At 35.5% G+C, this 17417-nt stretch overlaps 1 protein-coding gene across 1 annotated transcript in view; it reads right to left on the reverse strand.

The window, feature by feature from the left end:
• The window catches only part of HSD17B4 (hydroxysteroid 17-beta dehydrogenase 4), an 89419-nt gene that overhangs the window by 29449 nt on the left and 42553 nt on the right, over window positions 1-17417 (reverse strand). Inside the window, exons 11-16 of the mRNA XM_050794417.1 lie at window positions 16848-16976; window positions 14149-14249; window positions 11247-11483; window positions 8483-8534; window positions 3716-3787; window positions 1699-1802 (exon numbers count right to left, since the gene is read on the reverse strand). Coding sequence (XP_050650374.1) covers window positions 1699-1802; window positions 3716-3787; window positions 8483-8534; window positions 11247-11483; window positions 14149-14249; window positions 16848-16976 — 695 coding nt within the window. The remainder of the gene's footprint in view (window positions 1-1698; window positions 1803-3715; window positions 3788-8482; window positions 8535-11246; window positions 11484-14148; window positions 14250-16847; window positions 16977-17417) is intronic.

Here is a 17417-nt window from a genome sequence, read left to right on the forward strand (position 1 = left end):
GGCCCCAGTATTCTTAGCCTGCCACAGGTAGGGTAAAGTTTCCACTCTGTAGGTAGTGGCTGGATGGAGAAATAGAGTCTCACAAGTCAGTCACTTTTACCTGGAATAGAGCATCTGCAATTCAGAGCTAGTGAGAAGGATAAGAAAAGTTAATAGCCTGCCCCTCCTGGGAAGACAGCACGGCAGAGGGCTCCTACATTCTTGGCTGCAAACGCCTGGGGTACAGTTTCTGTCATGCTCAGCCAGGAGAGGAAGAACAAAGGGAGGGGTTGTGGCTCAAATGCCACACAGTCTCACTGTTCTTACCAAAATATAATATATTTTCTTGAATAAATGTTTCTTTGCTTGCTCTATACTCTTAGGACAATTTCCAGAGACATTAAATAGCTGTGTTTTAAAATAACTTTTTACAAGTCATGGTTGTTTCACTGACAAGAAAGTTCAAGGAGCTTCTTATGCCACCATTCCAGAAGTCTTTTCCCAATACTGCTTTCAATAATACTTTATTTACTACAGAAGAATATTCACTACAGTATAATCTTATTGCCACAAATAATTTAAAGGTAAAGCCAGATTAATGTGAAATCCAAATTATTAAATATTGTTAGGAAAAAAGTTTTCAGAATCTGAGAACAAAAGAATAACCAGAATTATCTTGCATAAGAGAAATACTTAGGTCTGTTAATAAATGAAGGTTTTGATCCATATAAGGATCACTTGTGTTCAATTTTTCTAAAAACTTTTGGGATCTGCAAAGATTGTACAAGAAAATAACAAGTATTCCCACAATTATTTCAGATACATTATACTTAACTCAGCAAGGCTTTTCTACGTATAAAATATGTTGTATATAGAATACATAAACACGAACAGCACTTCGAATTCAAGGAATGCACTCTAATTCAAAGTACGGATTACCAAGTCTCTAAACTGTAAGATTACATATATGGTAATATAAGATCAATATACAGTTGACCCTTAAACAATGTAGGGCTTGGGAGCACTGACTATGCAGTCAAAAATTCACATATAACTTTTGACTCCAATAACACAAACCATCAATTGACACATATTTTGTGTTATATTATTATATTCTGTATTATTACAATAAAATAAGCTAGGAAAATGGCTGCTGCCTCATCTGAAATCAGCACATCCATGGAGGAAGGAGTCCTGCTTTGCTGCATCGTCTATCCCAGGGTTTAATGTTGGTAAATGAGTAACTCTAGCATTTGTACAAGGCTCCCTAGGACTCCTGCAGCCGTCGACCAAGCCCAGGGACATAATTGAATCTGGAGTTTCCTGGGGCCTTGTTTTGAAAAAGACTTGACATACACATAGAAAGAAAGGCATAGAAATAAATGTTCACTTGTCTCTGCGAAAAAAAAATAACAACAATAAGCTAGGAAAAAGAAAATGTCATGAAAATCATAAAAAAATGAAAGAATATTTACTATTCAGTAAGTGGAAGCAGATCATCATAAAGGTCTTCATCCTCATCATCTTCACATTGGGTAGGCTGAGGAGGAGGAGGAGGAAGAAGAGGGGTTGGTCTTGCTGTGCCAGGGGTGGCAGATGTATAAGAAAATTTGCCTATAAGGGGGCTCATGCAGTTCAAACTCATGCTGTTGAAGTCTCAATTGTATAGATAAGAATCCTTAACTACACATATATTTTGCTTCTAAAGCCATAGCTTACCTTGACTTTGTCTGATGTCCGTTTTCCACCAAAGCCTCCAGAGCCAACAAGAAAGAGAGAAAACTGATTGTGGCATATAAGTTCCTTCTCAGAATAAGAATAGACTGAAAAGTAAATAAAAGAAAAAATAAAAGAAGTTACTACCAAAAGACATAACTAGTTAACCAAGATAGGTTCAACAATTCCTGTCAAGGTTTCAAAAACAAAATCCAATTACTGAAAGAGTTCTAACATGTACAGGTGTCCAAGTTTGGATTACAAAGCATTCATTTTAATCCATTCATACCAGACTCTGAAAGGCAGAGAGAAGAGGAGCTTCCAAAATCCTTTCTTAACTATGAAATAGCAGTTCTTTCACTTTTCTTAAGGCTCTCCAACTGCTGTTCAGATTCCAGTTATTTCCACCTTAAACATTTCAAATAATCCCACTACCTGTACTTAACCACACTCGAACTTACAAACATTCTGCCAAAGCAGTCAAGAAGAGCATGGAGAGGAAATAAGTGGGAATGAAGGTATAAGCCACATGAGGGCAGGATCATGGCTGTTCTGCTCACTCTTTATTTTCCCATCAACTACAATAGTTCCTGTGCAGAAAAAAGGGCACCTAATAAGTGTTTATTAATTAATAAATCAGTGAATAAATGATATGAGTGAGCAAGTGAGCAAGTAATGAATAAGACAGCTGCCCCTCTATTTACTAACTTACTAGGGACAGATTATTATCTGTTTCATATCTAGCTCAGCAAACGTAGAAATATGATTTTAAATTGCATACTAAAGAAAAATCTAATTATAACCAAAAATAAGGAAAGGCATGTCAATGTATTTCAAATAAGATTTTTATTTTTATCACACAGGCAATTGAATAACTAATTTCACCTATACTTTGTCTACAAATTCCAATATACTAAGGACCATTACCAAGTTGTATTTCAATAAATGGAACAGATCAAGAGAGAACAGTAAAAATTAAAGCAAGGTTTCTGCAGGACTTTTTTTTTTTTTTGGTATATTACATTTGGTACAATGGTGAGAAGACTAAAAGAGAACTGGGAGTATAGTAGCCAAGTGTTGGCCAACGTCTGGAATGACAAGTATGAAAACCTAAAAAGAGAAGAGAAAGGAAGAGAAAAAGGAGGAGAAAAAAGATAAAAAACATACATAATATTTAAGAGCATCAAAAATGTTCTCAATTGATTATTAAGCAAAAATAAAGTAAGTTCCAAAACAGCATATACAGTATAACCTCCTACGTATTTACAACAAAAATGATAAACTTATATTCCAAATATTAAATAATGTCAAACTTTATACTGTTCTTAGTTGCCAAAATTACTGACAACAAATATCTACTTTTTTGTTCTTAAACTTTAAAACTTGTAAATTTTAAATTTATAAATCTAAATTTAATTTTTAAAATTTACAAATTTTAAGCATCGTATCTTTACCTTATGTTTAATTACTAGTATTTCAACATTTATTAAACTACTATAATCTTTTTTCCCCACTGCAAATAAAATGTGGCTGTGGTGTTTAAACCACATCATAAGTTCAAGTCTAGAAACTTATAAAAGCGTAAGTCTAGGAGCCTAACTACCATTTATAAGAATAATTCAGTGGTCAAATATGTTCCAAGGTCCAAATAACTAACACATTAAAGAATACCTAAAATACAGCCTAACTGTCAAGTGAGGACTATCTAATATTCCTTCCTGCCAAAAACATACTCCAGCAAGCTTAACTCTCCTCTACATTATCAACACAAGCCACATTTCTCACCCTTGTGCTTTGGTTATGTTGTTTTAAATCCAATGAAATGCCTCACCCTTCCCAGCTTGAGCCCAGAAATTCCCCTCCTTCTTCATTTTTCTTAAAGAGTTTAAAAATGCTTATCTTGTTTTCTTACAAATTGGAAAACAAATACTAACTTATTAATCAACTTCTATGGTGAAGTATTATGTTATACACAAAGCCTATCAATCTAATAATATTATAAGAATTGTAAATAAATTACCATCCATAATAATCACTACACCGGATCCTTTATCTAGGACATCAGCAACAACTGCTTCACATTTTAATTTTCCTAGAAAGAAAAGTAAAAGAAATACAGTGTCTTAAAAACCAAAGATTACTATAATAAGCTGTGAAAGAATTTAATAGCATTTCCACTGTAAGCTCAGCAAAACTAAAAAATATGGTTTGAAATAATGTTCCTGAACAACAGATGCTGGAGAGGATGTAGAGAAATAGGAACACTTTTACACTGTTGGTAGGAGTGTAAATTAGTTCAGCCACTGTGGAAGACAGTGTGGCGATTCCTCAAGGATCTAGAACTAGAAATACCATTTGACCCAGCAAACCCATTACTGGGTATATACCCAAAGGATTATAAATCATGCTGCTATAAAGACATTTGCACACGTATATTTATTGCAGCACTATTCACAATAGCAAAGACTTGGAATCAATCCAAATGTCCATCAATAATAGACTGGATAAAGAAAATGTGGCACATATACACCATGGAATACTATGCAGCCATAAAAAAGAATGAGTTCATGTCCTTTGCAGGGACATGGATGAAGCTGGAAACCATCATTCTCAGCTAACTATCACAAGATCAGAAAACCAAACACCACATGTTCTCACTCGTAAGTGGGAGTTGAACAATGAGATCACATGACACAGGGAGGGGAGCATCACACACTGGGGTCTGTCAAGGGGTGGGAGGAAAGGGAGGGATAACATTAGGAGAAATACCTAATACAGGTGACGCGTTGATGGGTGCAGCAAACCCCACCATGGCACGTGTATACCTGGTTAACAAAACTGCACGTTGCGCACGTGCACCCCAGAACTTAAAGTATAATAAAAATAATAATAATGTTCCTGAACTCACTAGAAAAAATAATTCAACATTAAAAGCAGTCAGAATACCTGAATCACTAAATTTCAAACATCAATATTTCATACATTAGATTTTTTTAAATAACCATTGGCAATGTCAAGGATCCCTCTTGGTCTCTTTTGACCCTGTTATTCAACAAACATTTGTTGAGCATACAACCAATACCATTTACCCCATTTCTTCTTAAATTTCTATTCAACACAGTACTGTAAGTCCTACCCAGAGCAATGAGGCAAGAAAAAAAAAATTTTTTTAAGACATCCAAATAGGAAAAGAAGTCAAATTATCTCTCTTCACCAATGATATGATTCTATACCTAGAAAACACTAAAGACTCCATCTACCAAAAGGCTCCTAGAACTCATAATGAGTCAAGTAAAAGTTTCAGGATACAAAATCAATGAACAAAAAAAAGAGTAGCATTTCCATACACCAATAATATTCAAGCTGAGAGCCAAATCAAGAATGCAATCTCACTTACAATAGCCACAAAAAAAAAATAAAATATCTAGGAATACATCTAACCAAGGCGGTGAAAGATCTCTATAGGAGAACTATAAAACACTGCTGAAAGAAATCACAGATAACACAAACAAATGGAAAAACATTCCATACTCATGGGTTGGAAGAATCAATATTGTTAAAATGGTGGTACTATTCAAAGCAATCTGCGGATTCGATGCTGTTCCTATGAAACTACCAATGTCATTTTTTACAGAATTAGAAAATATTATTCTAAAATTCATATGGTACCAGAAAGAGCTAGAATAGTCAAAGCAATCCTAAGTAAAAAAAACAAAGCTGGAGGTATCACATTACCTGACTTGAAACTATACTATAAAACTACAGTAAACCAAAACAGCATGGCACTGGTACAAGAAAAGTCCAGTGGAAAAGAACAGAGAACCCAGAAGTAAATACACACACCTACAATCATCTGATCTTTGACAAAGTTGACAAATACAGGGAATGGGGAAAGGACTCCCTATTCAATAAACGGTGCTGGGATAACTGGCTAGCCATATGCAGAAAAATGAAATTAGACTCCCACCTTTCATCATATACAAATATTAACTCAAGATGGATTAAATATTTAGATGTAAGACCTCAAAGTATTAAAATTCTAGAATAAAACCTAGGAAATACCATTCTGGACATCAGCCTTAGGAAATAATTTATGGCTAAGTCCTCAAAAGCAATTACAACCAAAACAAACATTAACAAGTAGGACCTAATTAAACCATGAACAGAGTAAACAGACAACCTAAAGAATGAGAGAAAATATTCTCAAACTATGTATCCAACAGAGGTCTAATATCTAGAATCTATGAGGAACGTAGTTCAACAAGCAAAAAACAAATAATCTCATTAAGAAATGGGCAAAGGACATGAACAGACACTTCTCAAAAGAAGACACACAAGTGGTCAACAAACAAAAAAAAATGCTTCACAACACTAATCATCAGAGAAATGCAAATCAAAACCACAATGAGACACCATCTCACATCAGTCAGAATGGCTATTACTAAAAAGTCAAAAAAATAACAGATGCTGGTGAGGCTGCAGATAAAAGAGAACATTTACACACTGTTGGAGAGAATGTAAATTAGTTCAGCTACCACGAAAAGCAGTCTGGAGATTTCTCAAAGAACTTAAAACAGAACTATCATTTGACCCAGCAATCTCATTACTAGCTATATACCCAAAGGAAAAGAAATCATTCCACTAAAAAGACACATGCACTCATATGCTCACTGCAGCACTATTCACAATAGCAAAGACAGGGAATCAATCCAGGTGCCCATCAATGGTGAAATGGATAAAGAAAATGTGGTACATAGATACCATGGAATACTACACAGCCATGAAAAAGAACAAAATCATGTGCTCTGCAGCAACATGGATGCAGCCGGACATCATTATCCTAAGCGAATTAATGCAGGAACAAAAAACCAAATACCACATGTTTTCACTTACAAATGGGAGCTGAACTCTGGGTACACGTGGACATAAAGATGGGAACAACAGACAATGGGGACTACTAGAATAGGGAAAGCAAGACCTGAAAAACTACCTGTTAGGTACTATGCTCACACCTTGAGTGATGGGATCTTTCATATCCCAAACCTCAGCATCACACAATACACCCATGTAACAAATCTGCACAGGTACCTCTTAAATCTAAAATAAAACTTAAAATTACTTTTTAAAATAATAAAGTTTTATAAAAACCAAAAAAAAAAAAAAAAAAAAAAAACCAGACAGAAAAGAAAGTACTGCTGTGAGGTTTCCTTCACTCCTTCTAGTGGTTATTTTTAACATGATGAGGGTAAGTCAGCCTATGACACTACCACTATAGCCAACAAATGAGCCATTAAGAGATGTTGCTATCAGTCTCCTGATGCTTGACACTCTATGCCTCATCAATTTGTGTGTTTTGTAAACAGTAGTAGATTATAAACAGTAGTCGTGACCTTGGTTTTCTGCAGTTTAAAAGGTTCCAAACCACATCCAAGCATATCATATTTTAAACATTCACATTTACTAGTAAATTTTAAAACTACTTAAAGAAAATGCACAGGCTCTACTGAGAAAAAATAATTCATGAGAAATATAACTTGAGGCTAAGGAGGTAAAAAAATTAAAAAGTTATTCTCTACACCTTCCTATTCACATCACTGTTCAGTTATAAACACTCTGGAGTACACATCTAATTTCTCTTTTCGTGTTTTAAAATCCCTAATAGCAGAAACCTATCTTACACATTTCTACTTCCCTTATAACAATGGTTTCCAAGTGGATCCACAGGGCTGGTTACATATGAAACCCTAGTCACTGTCACCAACACCACCACCCCACCACATACATACATGCACACATACACATACACACACACACACACACACACACACAAATTCCAAGGTTGGGATTGAGAATCTACATTTTAAATTAACAGGTAATATAATGTAATAACTCGGGTGATTTTTATATGCTGCCAGGTTAGAAAATTACCTAATACCTAATACTGTGCCTTGCAAATACTGGATATCCAGCAGATACTTGATCAATGCACAATCACCACAAAGTGTACTGTTTCACATAAAAAGAGCTGTTTTGAAAACTTACGCTATAATGCTTACACTGAAATAAAGCTATGCAGCTTCAAGCAATAAAAAATCTCATAATTTTTTTAGAAAAATAAAAAGGTTTAAGAAAAATATTCAAGTAGGATTCTAGCTACTTGCTGACTTCTACATTGTATAATGTGAAATGACAAATATTAACAAAACATTCCTTTTTGTATTCTACCTTATATGACCAGAATATAATTAGACAACATTCAAATATCAAAATAGAGAAATAAATATATCAAATTTATAAAGAGATTTACTAACCAAGTAAGATATTATTGAGAAAAGTAAAAATGATTATTAAAGACTTGTTTTTATTTTCTCCAAAATAGAAAAAAAATGAATTACAAGAAATTCTGTATCTTTTAACATTGTTTGCTTTATGAAAATCAGTATAAATACCTGAGAAAAGAACAATAATCCTAAGAACCATAACAGATTATACACAATCACTAAGTTTAGAGCACACACACGAATGTTCCTTTCAGTTGTTAATAACATATACATCAACAGAGATAAATTATGAAATAAATTTTTAAGACTATTAAAGGACAAAGCTTAAGGTGACACAAAAGAGGTACTAGTTAACATCAATCTACTCTAATGGCTCACATGAGCATAATAATTTGTGATATGTTTTATTAGGTCACTCTATACCAGTTTAACACACTGATGTTATTTAGAAGGTTAATCAGGAAATAAAAGTATGGTATTATGGAATTGGTATATCAATAACTCACCTGCTCTGGGAAGTGGTTTATATAACTCTAAGTATTGCTCTCCATGAAGAACCTAAGTTAGGGTAAACAAAATTTCATTAGCAAACTTTCTTGCTCCACAGGTTCTGCCTGTGGATACTGCTACTCGCCAGTGACACTTTACTGTCCACAGGTTCACATTTCTTCGCAAGTTATCTATCTCCGTTTGTCTTCTTCTTCTTAATCATGTGATTCAAAAATAATCAATCCCCCAATCTCAAGACAGTCAGCTCTTCTGGAGCAGAGAAGATATATTTGTGTTCTTTCTTGGCATTCATAAAGTCTTGCTGACTGTTAATTACATATTATTTGCCAAGAGACAATAAACTAGGCTGTATTCCCAGAACTTATAACAGTGCCTGGAACACAGCGGCCATCCAATAAATATTCATTGAATAAGAGTGAACAAATGGGCCAGTGCTAGTAATTTCAGGTCACATATACCAAATACAAATGACACAACTAAACACAAAGAAAAACCTTACAACCATGTTCAAAATGAAAGCACTGTCAATGTGAATATCCCTTTCTTGTAATACTTTGTAAATTATCTACAAAGAGTAGATACTAAGGATACTGTGTAACTTAATAGCCACTTAACCTCAATGTATCAAACAAAGAATGCACCAAGGTATGTAGGAAAACAACAGGACAGGAAAACCAAAACCTGAAGCATACACTCAAATGACCCCACTTTCACTGCAGAGGGCCAGTTTTCCAGTCTTCCTCAGAATGAAGAAGAAGAAGAAAGAAGAAGAAAGAAGAAGGAGGAGGAGGAGGAGGAGGAGGAGGAGGAGGAAGGGGAGGGGGAGGGGGAGGGGGAGGGGGAGGAGGAAGGAGAGAACAAAGAAGAAGAAGAAAGAAGAAGAAAGAGGAAGAAGGAAGAAGGAAGAAGAAGGAAGAAGGAAGAAGGAAGAAGGAAGAAGGAAGAAGAAGAAGAAGAAGAAGAAGAAGAAGAAGAGGAGGAAGAGGAGGAGGAGGAGGAGGAGGAGGAGGAGGAGGACGACGACGACGACGACGAAGAAGAAGAAGAAGTGGTTGATGAGAAGACAAATGAAGGTCGGCCTTACTGTGTCACACAGCCTGAAAAACTCAAGGTAAGAAGACTAGGATTCAACTTCCAAGATGTATGAACACCATTTACAATTTCCAATTGTTAGGGGGAATTTTGAAACATTTGTTTTAACTTTTTGCATTTACACTGTTCAAAGTATACAGCAACTAACCATGGGAGTGTGAATGAAACAGCAAATTGCCCAGCACATATTTCTTGTCTTCCTCCCAACTTCATGAAACACTCTAATAAAATCAGTGGCCATCAACTTAGAGCAGCAATGAACTAACTGATCCACCAGTAAATAGGTTCTCCAATCAGTCAAAGTTACAGATACCAGCTCACAGCCCCATGATTCAAAAATTATTACCAGGCTCATGACCTGAATCTTACTCCAAGAAATAAAATATCCCCTATCTCAAAGAACTTCTCACCATTGTTCACTCCTCTTTCTTGACACACTTTATTCATTTGGCTTCTCAAATACCCCATTCTCCTGATACTCCCCACACCTCATCAACCATTCCTGTTCAGTCTCTTCTTGCTAGTTCCTCTGCATCTCTTCACCCTCTCAACATTGCAGGGCCTCTAAACTCAGGCCTTTTCTCCACTTACTCTCACACATTAGGTGACTTCATCTAATCTCCAGTCTTTAAACATCACCTAAATGCTAAGGACCCAGTTAGACCCCTCCCTGAACTCCAGACTCATATATATTCAACTGTCCATTCTTACATTTCTACTTAAATGTGTAACAGGCACCTCAAACATATTTAAAACCAACTCCTGATCAACTCCACCTTAAAATAAATGTGTATGTATAAATTACACATAATGCCATATGTAACTACTATACATATTAAATACACTATACATAATTATACATTACATACAGATATGTGTAATGTATAATTATATACAAGGTATATATATGCACCCATATATGTGTGTGTATATATATATCATTCCAGTTATCCAGAACAAACATCTTCATCCTTGACTCCTCTTTTCTAACCCTCATATGCAGCACTTTTACTTGGATTACTATAATAGACTCTTAAGTGGTTTCTCTGCTTTCATGCTTGGCTCCCCTATAACCTATTCTCCAACAATAGCAAGCTTGAGCCAGTGTGTGAACATACCCAGATCATGTCACTACTCAGCTCAGACTGACAAATGGTTTCCCATGTTCATCAAAGTACATGCTGAAATCTTTACAATTACTCCATGGCCTTCTCCTACCATTGGCCCCTTGCTCACTCTATAGCTATGCTGGCCCTATTACTGTTCCAAAAACAAACCAAGTGTGTGCTATTTGCCTTACATACTCCTCCCTGGCTTGCTTCTTCACCAATGTCATGAGGTAAGAACTATCATATCCATTTTATAGATAAGGAAACTGAAGCCTAGAGATGTTATTTGTCAAGTAAATGGCAGAGAGAGGATAAATAACATTATGCCAGGGTTATAGGACTACACGTACTTACTATTTTCTTCTTTTTGCTGGCATTTTAAACAAACTCTCCCCTTTTTCTTAAAAAGAAAAATCAAAAGATATGCTAAACTAACCACTATAAATAATTATATAAATATATATATGCACACTACACACATATACATATAAGGTATGACATTTATGAATAATATTTACAGAAATAGAAAAGCAAAATAAAGGTTTCTTATTAGGCATACCTTTGCAAAGTTGATTGAAAGCCCAGGAATTTCTGCTAATCCTCCACCCATTAGAGACTTCTGACCTATGATAACTCCGAAGGTGGGCAAACAGGAGAAATCAGAACTTCCTTCATAAACAAATTTCAAATCTTTTGGATCCTTGATTGATGCTCCCACTCCAAGGGCATACATAATAGCTTCTAGTTCCGTATAAGCATAAGAAAACGGAGGGAGTTTCTGGCCAATAGCTCCAGCCTACAGGACAGTTTTAAAAAGTAATTTATTTCATTGATAACTTTTCAAAACTATTAACTTCTTACATACCTAGTTTTGTTTTTGAATAGATGCGAATACAATGTCAGTGAATTTGATGGAGCATAATTATTGCAATTGTATTTGATTTTTTTAATAGAAACTAATTAGGTAATCTGTAGAAAAGGACTTCTTTACAATTAAGAACTTTTTTATTGCTTGCTTCTTGCTAACAGATAGTATGCCTCATACTCAACTTTCCTGGCTCTTATTCAGCAATTATTAGCTACCGAAAAAACTAAAAAAAAATGAATTTTTAGCTTGTAAGATCTAATGTATAAAATTCGCTGTAAACAGATGAGTAAAACGCTGCTTAATGAATGTAAATTTGATTGCCTCATAATGGTTTTGGTTTGTTTGTCTGTTTTGAGACAGAGTCTCGCTCTGTCACCCAGGCTGGAGTGCAGTGGCGAGATCTTGGCTCACTGCAACCTCTGCCTCTCGGGTTCAAGCGAGTATCCTGCCTCAGCCTCCCAAGTAGCTGGGACTACAGGCCCATGCCACCACATCCGGTTAAATTTTTTTTATATTTTTAGTTGAGACGGGGTTTCACCATGTTGGCCAGGCTGGTCTGGAACTCCTGACCTCTTGATCCACCCGCCTTGGCCTCCCAAAGTGCTGGGATTACAGACGTGAGCCACTGCGCCCGGCCCCTCATGATGTTTTAAAGTAAAATAAAATTTAACTTGAATTTCCTTCCCAGGAATATCCTTTGTCTAACTGGATATTGTCTTTTTCTACTTAGTGATAATACACGTAGCTAATAAGTGAAGTACATATTGGGGTTATAAAAGAATAATGTCCAATTTTTCAATCATTTTTATTCAAAAGTAGAAGTCAGCAAACAAGCACCAGGAGCTAAAATGGTTTATATAGGTTGACTAAAAATAAGAAAAACAGAAAGAATATGTAATAGAACACAAGCACTGTGCAGCCCACAAAGCCTAAAATATTTACTATATGGCCCTTCATCAAAAAGGTCTGCCAACCCTTATTTTAAGGAAAAATCACATTTATATACTGACTATATTCTCAGGCTTAAAATTAGAATTTTAATTTTCTTTATCACAATGCCTACTATAGGTTACAAAACACCAGAATCTAATATGGCAAATGACTTACTTCCTCCTATTTATCCAGTACAGTTTTTCTTTAAGAAAGGATACAAACAGGAACAGTAAATAGGCAAATTTCACATGAGCTATAATCACAATCGTTCTCAAATTTCTGACACAATGGGAAGCATTTTACTTGCAGTCATGTTGAAATAGTTCTAAAATACTATATTGATGCTTCCCTTAAAAGAAATGGACCCAAAAGAGCACTAAACTAGATAGATATCCTTTTCTAAAGAGTTAGAAAATGTTACTAAAGTAGGATTATTGATGGTCAAGAAAAAATAATACTTGTCATACAGTTAGATACAGAAATCTAATTGTACTGAAAAAGTAAAAGTTTAATATTTGAGCTTATGTTCAAATTCTATCAATATTTAGTACATATTTTGTATACAGTTTTATCATCACTCATTTAGCAATAAATAGCTTAGAAAATAATTTTTGTATGTGAAAAAAGTTGCAAAATTATTTACATTTCAAACAAAATGTTGCTGATTATAGGCACTTCACTTTCAACATAGAGGTTTAAAGCCTTGTGTGCGTTAGGCAAAGGGGTAAAAAACACAACAAAGAACCTGGGAGCATAAAACCTCCAGGAGTCATGGTGTCATAGTCTCCCCTCCCAAATACAAATTCCCATACAACTCAAATCTACCTAAAGCCAATTTAAAGTTATCCTTAAAGAGATAAAGAGCTATAAATGGGTAGAATGAGAAATGTATATGGAAGACAATCCAGGCAGGCATAGATATCAGGACTAGATATCAGTTTAGCCACCAGTCATTTTATCGACAGTTGAGATAATCCCTTTTTTCCTCTTCTATCCAGTACCTCCCTGAGTCATTTTCCAAACAGCATTGCAGAGGGTGAAAATGAGGTTGGCTAATGCACCACTCAGGCAGCTAACTTGATTCGTCACACCCCCTGATGGAGCCTACCAAAAATTATATGTAACTAAGGAGTATCCCTCTGAAAAGTTCATGATAAGCTTTCAGCAGCTGTTTCTAACCAGGAGAAGAAGCTGAGTGGGTTACCTCCATTCTCCAAGCCCCACTCAGCTACTAGGTAAAACCTTGGAGACTGATACCCAATCGCTCTGATCTCCTTTCCCACTAGGGAAAAGAAATGTATGGTATACAGTCCAGAGAAATCCAAGAGAGGGAAAAGGAGAAATTAAAAAGACGAATAAAGTACTCCGGACAGCGTTAGAATTCATCCTGAGCCACCTCTTCATGTGGCTCAACCGTCCTGAATTCTCTGTATGTTGAAATCAGGCTGTATGCTATAAAGTCAATCATAAATGATTTCTGAATAAATCCTCTATTTTAAATTATCTGTGCCACTGCTTCTCTCCATTATTAGTGACTGAAAGAAAGTAACTGCGTCCAAAAGAAAAAAGAAAGAAGTGGGAGAGGAAGAAAGCAGGGAGGGAGGAAGGGAGGGGAAAGTCTCCAGATAAGGCAAAGGCTTTAGGCTTTTTTCCCACTTACAAATCCTGATGTTGCTGTAGACGTTGCATGACTAGTATGATTTGCTGAAACTCCTTCTGAATCTATTTTACTTAGAACTTCAATTATACTGCCAGTTGATTCTAAAATTAAAAATGAAAAACAAAAAAAATAAAGCTTTGTTAAAGATGTGACTAAGAAAAGCTACAATATGCTACATAATTATTCCTATAACATTCAGCAAACCTGCTACAGAGCCTCCATTGCCACTCATGAACTGAATGTATTATGATAGACTATTGAAGGAAAAAAACTGTGAAAGATTGAAATTGACCAAACATAAATGGACATCTTCAATGAAATACAAGGCATTGTCTAGCATATCCTTCCCTGGTTATCTGATTCTAAGGGGGCTCTAGGGCTTTCCAAAGTCTTTAAGCTATTTTACAACCTTTAAAGAGAAATACTTGTCTATAGACATGCAATTTGTCTGGAGAGATCACTGATTCCTCTTCTCAACTGATTTCCATTCTTTCCAAGATGAAAGAATACTGAGTACCTCTTCACCCCCACTCCCAGTTCTCTGTACAAGTAATAGCTCTGAAGATAGTACCAAAAATTCTTTCAGAGAAAATCATCATCAAAACCAATGACTCCAGACAGGGATCAAAAGCGGCTGTTCTGTGGGTCTAAAAGGTTAACAAAGGAGGCTCATGGGGCATCCACATACCATAAGATATTCTGAAGGCCCTGGGACCTTTCTAACAAACCTAAGCGACATGGGCTTCCTTCTGAACTCAGACAAAACCATAACCAAGGCTGGGCGCAGTGGCTCACCCCTGTAATCTCAGGACTTTGAGAGGCCAAGGCTGGCAGATCACTTGAGGTCAGGAGTTCAAGACCAGCCTGGCCAACATGGTGAAATTTTACAAAAATTAGCCAGGCATGGTGGCACATGCCTATAATCCCAGCTACTTGCGAGGCTGAGGTGGGAGAATCGCTTGAACCCGAGAGGCAGAGGTTGTAGTGAGCCGAGATCACACCACTGCTCTCCAGCCTGGGAGACAGAATGAGACTCCATCCTAAAAAAAATAAATAACCAAACTACAGAGTCTGAGAAGACCAGAGATATCTGCCATTCCTGATGACAGCAGTAGAGCAGTTTCTTGCCTATTAATCTTCCCCCTACCATTCCATTCATATTGCTACCTAGAGGGAAGGCTATTTATTTGAAAGGCGCCTCCTTTCAGAAATAGACAACTTGAATTACTTCTTGGCTCAAACAGTGGCTAGTTTAGTTTTTCTGGGATTTAATTCCATCATCTGTAAAATAAAAATACAAGAAGAGATGCTCTGGAACTTCAATTCTTATCAAAAAGATCATTTTTTTAAGTTGTGCTTCAGATAGAGGTATCTTTTTACTTATAATTAGTTATAATAATTCAATTAGTTGGCTTTTTAATAAGTTTAACACTTTTGAGGCAGAAATACTTTTTGAGATAGATATCAGAGGAAAGCTTTTACTATACTTTTCTTTCATTTGTTTTCATGGATAAGTGACTGTTATTCATAGAATAAATTTCTCAAATGTCTAAATATAAAATACAAAAATGTTACCATTTATGACATAACAATCATGTTATCATCTGATTGAGAATAAGTATAATGAAAATTTCAATAAGTATTCCAGTAGGTAGGAAAGTATCAATAAGGAGAAAAAAAAACAGAGTAGTCATTTTTCAAATATATTCTTCTATCAAACTTTAAATATTACATCACTATAAGAAAAAAAGGTTTTTTTAATAAAATGACCCTGACTCATGATCTTTTCAGAAAAATATTTCAAATTTCATATATTACATGCATATGTGAGTTACACTAGAAAAAAATAATCTGACTTTTATTTGGTTATCTATTTCTGTGGCATATTATAGGAGATTAAATAATTCAAGTTAATAAGCAATTATTAAGTCCCTTCGATGAGTTCAGCACTATGCTAACACCAAATATATACAAGAAGTACATACAAGATACAGTCTCTGCCTCAAAGGAACTTACCAGGCAATTAAGAAACCATACATGCATGAAACAAAAGAAGTGGAGAACAGTTATAATTAGATGCTCAAGTGCTAAGAGTTCAGCTAACAGAAAGATCAATATACCCTAGACTAACTGGGCAGGTTTTGTTGAACATCTGGGGCTTGAGTTTTTCTAAAGAAGCATTAAGATTAGCAGAGGAGATAAAAGGTAGAAGTAGTATGTTAGAAAAGCAGAGAAACAGTAGCAAAGACAAAGCACTGAAACAAAGCCACATTTATGCCCCAAACAGAAAAGAGCTGAGTCTAAAAAATAAAAAGGCTTAATCTTTTTGAGAAAGAAAGAAAGAAAAATATGGTAAGATTGGGAGCATATGGGTAGATAATGGAAGACTCTGAAACCAACCACCAGCACGGATGTCAGTGCATTCAGTACAAATGAGTAAACATTTTATGCCATCCATCCCCCAATCACACATAAACCCAAAAAACAGGATAATAATAAAGCTGAAAAATTGACAGTGAGAAATAACATAAATATCTTAAATGTGAAGAGCTCTAATACCTACTAGAGCAGAAAATATGCTATAGATGATTCAAGTGTCTTAGCACTACAGTTAACATAGAAGACAATTCCATAAGAGAAGAAAATGCTTGCTGCCCCTGATTCGCCAACCAGAGCTAACTGATGGGGACGCTCTTTACCTTGGATACTCTGAGGCTTGCTGGCATTCTCAAAGTCACAGATCTTCTTCCAGTTAGCCTTCACTGCCTCAGGAGTCATTGGGTGATTCTTTTGTCTTACAATAGCTCCAAGAGTCCTCTCCCAGCGTACTGGTTATAGAAACAAAACTAACATACTGAGCACGTAGTTGAGACACAGAAAGTAAGATGCATAAGAACCCTTTCATTTTTTAAGAGAACGGAAATTCAGAAAAAAAGGGATTCTAACTCCTAAAGAGTTTGACTATAACCCTTAAAATGAAATTTTCCTAACAAACGCATTAGGATAATTTCAAGATAAATTTGAAGCCGAAGGGAAAAATTTCTCCTCTAACTATGCTAGACAGTACTAAAGGTAAAATGTTATGCTGTATGTGAAAAGGTTTAATTATATAATAATCACATCAAAAGACTGACTTTACGACCACAGATCTCCCAAGTAATATACTTCATTCTTCTTGTTTACAAAATGAAGATAACTGAATAGAGCTTTGCTGAGTTAGCAAACTGAAGACTAATAGTAAATAATAGGTCAAAGACTTCAGTTAACAA

This window comes from Macaca thibetana, chromosome 6 (genome assembly GCF_024542745.1).
Source record: "Macaca thibetana thibetana isolate TM-01 chromosome 6, ASM2454274v1, whole genome shotgun sequence".
In the NCBI taxonomy this organism is placed as follows: Eukaryota; Metazoa; Chordata; class Mammalia; order Primates; family Cercopithecidae; genus Macaca; species Macaca thibetana.